The sequence below is a fragment of the Zingiber officinale genome, chromosome 4B (genome assembly GCF_018446385.1).
Source record: "Zingiber officinale cultivar Zhangliang chromosome 4B, Zo_v1.1, whole genome shotgun sequence".
Classification (NCBI taxonomy): Eukaryota; Viridiplantae; Streptophyta; class Magnoliopsida; order Zingiberales; family Zingiberaceae; genus Zingiber; species Zingiber officinale.
Window position 1 is genome coordinate 81,918,681 of NC_055993.1, and position 10,240 is coordinate 81,928,920.

At 37.4% G+C, this 10,240-nt stretch overlaps 1 protein-coding gene across 1 annotated transcript; it reads right to left on the reverse strand.

Moving 5' to 3' along the window:
- Nucleotides 1-2,729: 2,729 nt before the first annotated feature.
- On the reverse strand, nt 2,730-9,842 carry LOC121975276 (dihydrolipoyllysine-residue succinyltransferase component of 2-oxoglutarate dehydrogenase complex 1, mitochondrial-like). Its single transcript, XM_042526840.1, has 13 exons — nt 9,713-9,842; nt 8,844-8,904; nt 8,741-8,768; nt 8,533-8,600; nt 8,367-8,441; nt 7,373-7,428; nt 7,227-7,271; nt 6,873-7,145; nt 6,697-6,791; nt 3,876-3,966; nt 3,693-3,803; nt 3,318-3,512; nt 2,730-3,236 (listed from the first exon to the last, which is right to left on the reverse strand). The coding sequence occupies exons 1-13, from the start codon at nt 9,758-9,760 to the stop codon at nt 3,036-3,038; spliced, it is 1,347 nt and encodes a 448-aa protein (XP_042382774.1). The 5' UTR covers nt 9,761-9,842; the 3' UTR covers nt 2,730-3,035.
- Nucleotides 9,843-10,240: the final 398 nt, after the last annotated feature.

Genomic DNA, 10,240 nt, shown 5'->3' on the forward strand with positions numbered 1-10,240 from the left:
ATCGCATCAAAACACCATGCCGCCGCCGTCGTAGGCTGATGGCATTGCGCCACGTGGCATTCTACCATTCGGAGCATTTAATGAAAGCATGCTCAACCTTAATGTCGGAGATTGGCGCAAAACCCGAGGAGATCCTGTGAATGCCATTGTTGATTTGTTCAAGGTCATCTCTGCGGTAGGCCGATCGGAGGATACTAGCACGGAGGAGCTGCCCGGCTAGATTCGCAGTCCAGTCAGTCGGACAATTCGCCTCCTTCGACTAGACTTGAAGGGGAGGCAAGTGATCCGGTGGTAAGAACAGGGGACCCCGTTCGGTGAGGTCAACGCCACGTGGGAGTCAAAGTGGAAGGATGCCCGTCCGGAGATGGGAGGTCCGAACGGCCGACCGGCCGTTCGGTGGAGTCAACGTCCGTAGAGGGCTGGGTCCGACCGGACGGCCATCCGGCCGGTGTCGGGCTGATGGTTAAAGGCGCCCTGTAGGAAGTCAGGGTTCTGACGCTCAGGGGGAAAGATCGCAGGGACGAGCGGACTGCACGCTCGGCCAAGGCCATAAGGTAACATACTGCTAATGGTCTCTTCAAAGCACGTGATGTAGAATCTCCCCAAGTAAATCACCGCATACGTCCGGTCGGATGTTGAAGGAGCTGGCCGACCGGACGACAGATCTGGAGCAAAGGGGAAAAGGTCAAGGGATGTCTTTTTCTGACAGCAGGTATGTTTCACGCGCAAGCCATGCTCCAAATCTTATGACAGGAGATTTCGCTGTCCCATCGAGGACATGCTTGGACTGTAGCAGTATGGGTCAGGAAAGCTCACTGACAAGCCCTTACGGGGGTATGGGCCATGGACACGTGTACACCTCGGTAGGTGTACACCCACTTCTTCGCTGCCCTATATAAAGGCCCTCTTACTTCGCCGGAGGTACGCACGCTACTAGTTTTTGAGCCCCTTTCTCTCTATTGAGCTTCGCCTGACTTGAGCGTCGGAGGGTCGTCGCCGGGAACCCCTTCCCGGCCCGACTTCTGTGCAGGTTCGTCGGAGCTTTGGAGGCCTACGCCATCGATTAGGAGAGCGACACGTTCCCAGCGTCCTTTGGTTCGGCGATTCGGACAGGATCAATATATATTTAGCTCATTAATGTTCATGAATCATATTTATTAATAAAATTTTTATCAATATGTTAAATAAATAAAGAAACATTTAAAAAGAACAAATAAATTTGGATTAACAAGTTGAATAAAAGTTTTAAATAATGAAACAAAAGTCTGATAAGATCTAAATGAATGAAGCTCAATTTAAATTTGAATCAAGCACAAATTCATAGAAAATAAATCAAATTAATCATTTGAATGACTTGGTTCATTTAAAAGTTGGCTTGGTATCTCTCGATTATTTTATTAAATAAGCATGAATATCCTAAAACTGGACTTAATTTTATTTATTTATGGTCCTATTAATAATAATGTGCATCAAACTAATCATTTGAATGACTTGATTCATTTAAAAGTTGGCTTGGTATCTTTCGATTATTTTATTAAACAAGCATGAATATCCTAAAATTGGACTTAGCTTTATTTATTTATGACCCTATTAATAATAATGTGCATCTTTAGGCTCTTAATTGATGTCGAACCCGGCACGAGGAGGCAATGGCTTCATATTGGACTTCGCCAAATTCAAGTCCAATTTGCGAAGTCTATATTCAGTCCAACAAACACAATGAAACACGAGCAAAGAACGGATGGACCAGAAGAAAACCGAAATAAGAGAGGTTCCATACTCCCCCTCTAGAAAGTCGAAGTTCCTTCCTAGGAAATGCAACAAGAATGGATTTGGAATAGTGAAAAAATCAGAATAAAATGAAATGGCAACTGGATCAATCAAATTCTGTTTTCATAGCATCAGATTTAAATGATTTGAAACATTATTTAGAGTTATATATTCCTTTTAGATTTTGACAAAAATTCAGCACGCGGATTGACGATCTAGCTAGTGGAATCACTTCAAGCAACAAAGTTAGGACTTCAAATGAATCCAACGGAAGTAAGTTTGGTGTTCAGTTTCATAAAACACATATATTAAGCTGGTTAATATCCATGAATAAGGATTGCAAAAGTGTTCATAAATAAAATTTGTTAAATATATTTATTAATAAAACTCTTGATTGGTAAATAAAAAATTAAAACAAATAAATAAATAAATATATATATATATATATATATATATATATATATAATCAAAATTAATAACTAATTAAATAAATTTAAAATTATAAAATTTTTAAATAATCAAATAAACTTAGACTAAGACCTTGTAATATTTAAACAAATCAAATTTAAGTCAAACTCGAACCGAGCTGAAGCTCATGAAAAAAAAATTAAGTAAAATTTGAACAACCATTTCAATGATTTGACTCGACTTAGCTCTTTTACCGTCAAAGTTAGCCAAAAATATTCTCTTCTTCATCACGACCATGTTAGTTTGCAATCAGCTATTAAACAAATCTCTATTATCAGATTTTTCAATCAAAATACAACTCAGATGTTCTTTTTCACTTCTTATACTTTACAATTTCAAATTTTGTTATCTTTAATATTTCACAAACTAATTTCCAAATCATATGGTAAACTGATTCTAAAATATAAGCATGCTAGCAACTCATTGGCCATGGCTCCCAGACAAGATAACAACTGCTCCAAGCTCATGAAATAAGATTGGAAAAGATGAACTGTGAAAAAATTACCACATACCTGCTCAGATCAGGTTTGGCGTTAAATTTTAATTTGATAATGGTTTTCAATTGCATACCGTACTCCATCAAATTCAATCTGCAACATAGCACTTTCGACACAACATAGCTCAAAGTTCGCAAAGAAAAAACCGTTCAATGCGGCAGTCATGGAAGCTCAAATTCCACAGTGAACTAATAGACGACCTGCTCAAAAACACAGGTCATGATCCAACTCATAAAATTTGTTTCAAAACAGTATCTTTTATTTGCGACAAAAGGCAGCCATTCATGCATCATTGGACTTTCAATGTGGCTCCAAGTCGAGAAGAAGCCTTCGTGGATCCTCAACCACATCTTTAATACGTCGCAGGAAGAAGACAGCTTCTCTTCCATCAATTAATCGGTGATCGTAGGTCAGAGCGATATACATCATCGGCCTTGGGACAATGTTACCATCAACCACCATCGGACGGGACACTATGGAGTGCATTCCTAGGATAGCAGACTGCAGAAACATGCAACAGTTAGTTTATCATATCAGAGCCAAAGCTCAATCCTAAGGTTTTAAAGCATTTAGTTTCCTTACTTGTGGGGGGTTGATGATTGGTGTACTGAGAAGACTTCCATAGACGCCACCGTTAGAAACGGTGAATGTGCCTCCAGCCATCTCATCTATCGAAATTGTCCCATTGTTAGCCTTCTTAGCTAGGGTGTTGATCTCCTTTTCTATATCCGCAAAGTTCATTCTATCCGCATTGCGGATAACTGGAACCACAAGGCCCTGTAGAAATTAAGAATGGATAGGCGATTAAAATTCTTGAAACCCTTGAAACAGCATTTCAGGAGACAAAATAATGCAGATCAAACAATGTAGGACAGACACCACCACAATGTGCTTGAAATAAAAGTGTTTAAAAACTACTTAATTAGATCATCCAAGTCGATTACACATTGAACGGACCTTAGGTGTACCAACAGCTATACTGACATCAATGTAGTCCCTGTATATGATGTCATCGCCATCGATGACTGCATTGATGATTGGTTGATTTTGGAGTCCAGACACGGCAGCCTAACAACATGAAAAACTAACATTAGGTAGAGAGGCAAATGAAAGGGTACACATCGTCGTCATGTCAATTACCTTGAGAAAACCAGACATGAGTCCCAGCTTCACACCATGTTTTTCCACAAAGGCATCTTTGTAATCAGAGCGGAGCTTCATCAGATTAGTCCTGCAGTACATAATTGTCCAATGAATTAAAACCGAGGGAACAAGAGAAAAAAATCATTCTTTGATTCATATTTCAGACAAAACAGAAAGGATTCTACATCATGTTATAACAAAATGAAAGAAAGATCCAATGTATGCTTACAATTAAAGGCCACATAACAAATTTTAAGCAAAAATATTAATATATGTGGAAAAGATTGGAAGGGCCAAATTTTGTTGTTTCCAAATTTGTCTCTATCCTCCAGCCCCGTTCTTCAACCTCCATTTCTCTTCTATTTTGACTAACTCTATTTATATATAGATAAGCACTGGATAGAGTTCACTCTCCCTTCAAGTTGTCAAAACATTGATCTTATGGCGAGCTTGGTTCACAAGAATTACTATTTCATCCCCTATGAATTTCATGGATAAAAATTATTTGGTTACAAAAATGAACTCGGAATGCCAATTCCCATGAAATTCTTTTTCTTGAATCATCTTAGTTAGCTATTCCTTATGATTGAATAGGTTCCCCAGATGTCCAGGTGAATGTAGGTACTATCTGGCAAGCCACACAAACCACTGTCTTACTTGGAGAAATACTTTATCATTGTGGAGATTTTATTTCTTATAACCTCCCTATAATCCAACCATAGAAATTAAAACTGATTCATCTAATTTCATTTGATGGATCAAACCCAGAATACATACTCTTTTTCTGTTCCTTATCATTGCCATTTCCAAGAGATAATTATTCTGTTCTGGAACAATTTCATTCCATGATACAAAGGTAGTATTAATGTCCATCATCACTCTTTGACATTGTCAATCACTACTAGCGCATCATTCCTGTCAAAGAAACAAAATTCCTACCATGATCACTTTTTTCCTTCTCACTACCCTCATTACTGCTTCCTTCCTATTGTCATTCATCATCTTTGATGTTTGGCCTACTTTCCCACATCTGTTCAAAATGCAGTTTGACTGGAAATTAATAAATTTAGAGAAAAATATGAGCTTTTTTTTTTTTTAAACTTTATGATGGAATTAAGAACGCCATCAAGTTAGTTAAAATATTTGGCAATCAAGACAACAATCTGCTGGCACAGCTTTGTTAAATATTCTAAGCAACTCTTTTATTTCTGCTATATGAATGGAATATGTGATAATCAGAGTATAACACTGCAATTTTTCTTCTAACTTTTTCCCTATGATTAAAATACAGCAACTACTGCAATTTTTTGTCCAACCTGTCTCCTATGGCCAAAAACAAGGTAGTCAACTTATCAGAGATTTTCTTTTCCCCCAATGCTAAGTTAATTGTTTGAAACATTTCCGGAAGGATTGTCATGTGGTTCAAGATATATGAGATTCAATATGAGCCAATTGTTCAAGTAAGGCGCAGCAAGATTTGCTCTTCTTCCTGGTCAACATCTGGTGTCAACTTGATTTCGTCATCCACTGAGTCTCCATGAAGTAAGATTTCTTCTTCTACAATAGCTTTCAACTTCACTGACCTCTCCACTTATATCATGAAAAATAAATTTGACTGTTCTTCTTTCATATAATGGATGGAAAACTCCTGGCTGCTTTCAAAGTTACACTTGCTTCCTCATGATCACAAGCTAATATGACATTCCAAGTTATAGATAAGTATTGTTTCACATATGAATCATCTATTTTTGGTATGCTACAAATGAGAATTTAGTGACTTGTTAACCATGTGAATTTCATCACAATCTTTTCTTTTCACCCACAACCAAGAATAGAGCATATTGCAAATCAGAAAAATAAACTACACCATATTTTCATTTGGCAAAGACTCACTAAATGAAAGATGGACAGCTTCCTGGTGAGATCATCTCTCCACTTATTTAACAATCGTTCATAGCTTATATTAGTGCAGGCGTCAAGAGAGAAGTTACTTGAGGCACTCTGCTACTTGTAAACTAAAATACTTTATAACGACCCATTTATCCTACTGAGTTATCATCCAACAAGGCCACTAGGTTTAGCCCAGACTTCAACACATCTTGCACTGGACTTAATAGTAGAAGAATCGAGCCCTCAAGTATTCAAGTTACCATTCAACCAGGCCATAAGGTGTAGGCCACAGACTTCAACACAACTCACCCTGGACATAATAGTAGAAGAATCAGCCCCTCTAGTATTACCTAGAGACCTAAAAATGCCCTTGTAACATAACAATCAATCGTGAAGTACCCACGAAGGATTAGGCAAACCAATGTGGGTCATCACCCATGTCACCTTGAACTTATTTGAAAAGAGTAAGATCATGAATGGCATCAGTTATCATGAGACATGGGAATTGAGTTGTCTTTCCATCCCATTAACCAATCAATCTTCCTTCATCTTACAAATATAAAGAAAATATTTAAACAACTATCTCTTGTTTTTGGCAAACAAGCTAATTTCATGTAGCATGGATACAAAATTTACTCATTTAAGATTATACTATTTTATGATTATATATACTCGATAATACAAAGGAGAGGCTTGGCACAACAGTAAAGTTGTTGTTGTATAGCCTTGTGGTCACGGATTCGAGTCGCAGAAATAGCCTTTTGCAATGCAGGTAAGGCTGCGTTTAGTAGACCCAATGTGGACTCGTGCACCAACTTGCTCTTTTATATATTCATTAATATGAAAAATAGAAAGAAGAAAACAAAATATGCTAGGTAAGATATGTGTTGCATCAAGAATAGAATTCAAGAAGAAAATGTATACTTACATGTCCACTTCATTAAATGTGGTCAACATTGCAAATGTATTTTGTGAATCCTTCAACCGTGTAGCAACTCTTTTTCTTAGTCTTGGCATGGGAACCTGCCATAACACTTACAAGATATCACACAGTGCACTCCCACTGTTTTACTCAAGCATAAATTTTAATCAAATGAGACCTACCCGTCTTTCCTTTTCCTTGGGAGGAAGTTGAGGTTCTGAAGGTGAGGTTTTGGGGGCCGGAGGAGGGGGAGGAGGTGTTTTCAGCTTGTCTGCTTTAGGAACTTCAGACTTCGGCACTTGTGTGTCAATCTTCTTCTCAGCTGGAACAGAAGCTCCAGTGTCCTTACCAAGCTTCTCATCTGATGGAGAAACATGAGTGTCACTAGGAGCAGACTTGGAAATAATAGCTACTTTGGCTCCAGGAGTCACTGTATCCCCTTCTTTGGCAACGAACTATCAGTAGTACATGACAATCAAAAACTCAAAAATCTACAAGGTCTTAAAAAAAAAAGTAGCACAAGTAGAATCTCAAACCTTTTGGATAACTCCAGCTTCAGGACTAGCTACATCAATAGTCACCTGAAACGTATATTAATATAACAGAAGTTGATTAAAGGATCTCAGATGTAACCTTAAACTAATCAAAAAATGTTTTATATAAGAATAGAGAGCACAAACACCTTGTCAGTTTCAATCTGTGCAATAGGTTCGTCCATTTCAACTCTATCACCAGGTTCTGTTCCCAATATCAATATATAACACTCAAAATTTTGAGTTCACATTTATAAGACAAGAAAAACTGATCAAGATGAATATGTAAGGCAACAACTGAAGTAAGACTCATAGTGTAAAGATGGTCAAATAAAATTTACGCAACTGATGGAGACCTAATTCACCTTGGAATCACCAAGGATAAGACATCGCACATAGCTCAATGACATAAAAGAACCTGCATAGTTGATTCTGAATATGGCCATTATTGTTGGTTTTACTTGATTAGATAGTCCCAAATTGAGTAATATTGTTTTAGTTATGAACTTATATATTCATGGGTATAATTGCATTCTTCAAAATCAAGTACTCTTTTACTTTCAACTTGGTAGCAAACGAGCTATGAGAGCCTATTTATTTATTTTCTCAACCTTGCTGTTTTTTATTCCTTGTTAAAGGAAGAAGCAGCATGTCACTCTAGTGGCAAGGCCTATTGTGTTAGGAAGGCATAAGTCAGTTTTTTAAGTTGCCATAGCAACTAGGAATGGTTGAATCGCTATTAGTTATTACTTCTTTAATATCAGTCTTTAAGCATTCTTGTCCAGACCAAGATCTGGTATCTAATTGGAACTTCAATTTTTCACTTTGTAGGAAGTAAATTGATACTTCATTTAGGTGATTTCATAAAGTCAGTCATGAGGTTGCGAAGACTTGCAAGTTTTCTCTAACAAGGAAATCAAGAAAAATTTTCATTTCCTTGAGCGAGTTTGACAACTCATGATATGTGACATTTGCCTTTCAAAATTTCTCTACTTTCACAAAAAGATATAAACCAACCAATGATGGTTTAATTCACATTCTGTGCAAAAGAACAGAATATAAAAGGGTAACTTCAATCAGCACGTGATTCAAACACATATCTTGGTGAACATGGAAAAGAGTAAGAACAAAAAGATAGCATACTCTTCAGAAAAGTTGCTAAAGTTCCATCAGTTATAGATTCCCCCATATATGGAACAACAGCATCAACCAGATCACCTTCAACAAAGGGGGAAAAAAAGTACAGGTAAGGAAACAAAAAAAAACAAAAATCATAAGAATTCCCTCAAAGCAGGTATATGAAACTCACCATCAGAAGCAAATGACCTACTCCAGCATTTGTAAGGTGATGGCCGTGGGAAGAACTCCATAGCCTCTCTGCAAACTCAAGGAGAATTATATATACAACAAGCAGCACCAGCTAACATAGATTCTACTAAATAAATTCATATCTGTGCAGGTTGGTGCATCATCCAAAAGAAGCAACAATTACTTCAAAAATAAAGTAAAACACTAACCTCATAGGTTTTGTACAGACAGAACCACCTGAAAGCAAAATTGACATCAATACTCACTTTGTATTACATGGAGAAGTAACTTTGAAACAGGAAAATAAATCACCATGGAGACTGTAATGGCTAATGTGGCGAGCATGCCCATAACTTCTCAAGAAAAATAATGCCTGAAAAACACGGAGAGAAGAATATTTTATGATTCATGGTACCCAGAATAAATGATGAGAAAATTGAAACAGAGTGAACGGGCCAAATCATACTTCCAGTGTATGTGGCCTTAGAACAACAATAAATAATAACCAAAGAAGACTATTAAATCTCCAAACTCCCAAATCCAGACATTAGCACAACTTGGGAATTTGAAAATGCTCCATGAAGCTAAAACTTTGAAATTGAGGCTTATTCAAATTTCAGCTTGCCATTTCATAGTAGCATATCCTAATGAACCCAAAAAATGAGTTCAAGATAGAGCAGACTATAAATGGGGTGACAATCAATTGTTAAAACAAAAAGGCAGTTTGACATCCAAATTTGGAAGAAAATGAATAAAGGAGAAATTTTTCTTATGATTGCAAAGTTGTCCATTTACGTCGACACGATCAAGGGTCAGAGAACAGAACCCTAAAATGGATCTCCGCCGTTAATGACTAAATGTCTTTAGATTCTCTTCTACCAATCCACGTAGCACGTCTCCTTCGAGATCCACGTCTCATTCAGCCGATCCCACTCCTCCCAAACAGAAAGAGAATCGAAAAAACATCGACGCTCCACTTTACGACCTCACAAGGCCACAACTCCAACCTCTTGACAAGCGAACAAAATAAGAAAAACGCCATCATCCTCTCGACAAGGATCGTGGTCTGCCATCATATCGCACCAACAAGCAGCTTACAAAAAAAACAGGAAATCTTCCGACAAAAAAACAGATCTCAAACTTCAGGTAGGAACTCGAGAAGAGGAGGAGACAGAGATTACCGAGACGGAGCGACGGCCGAGGAGACGACGCGCGAGATAGGAAGCCATCGCCGATCGCGCTGCAGCCAACGAAGACGGAGGAGGGAGAATCCCTCGGTGAAGCGAGTGCAAAAGTGGGAATTTTCTACCTTTTTTGTTTTTTATATATTACAATTATTGTTATTTTTATTATTTCCTTATTGTGCGATTATTATTATATTTGACCTTGACATGCACCGAGTATTACGTGGCTGCCATTTCATAGAGGCACGTTCAAACGACGGGACAGAGAGACGGCTCAAAGAGAGGAAGGAAAAAAATTGAAGTAAAAAATTTAAGGATATATTCTTGAATTTTTCCTTAAATTTATCATTTTTCCTCAAACAATTATATAGGGCATCCACGCTCATGAAAGTTTTACCAGAGCTCCTCCAGTATGTTAAAAATAAAAAATCTTATACATCTCCCTACTGTAAAAAAAAAAAAAAAAAAATTCAATCAACTTTATTTATGATGAGTCATATATTTTTTTATAAATTATTTTTTTTT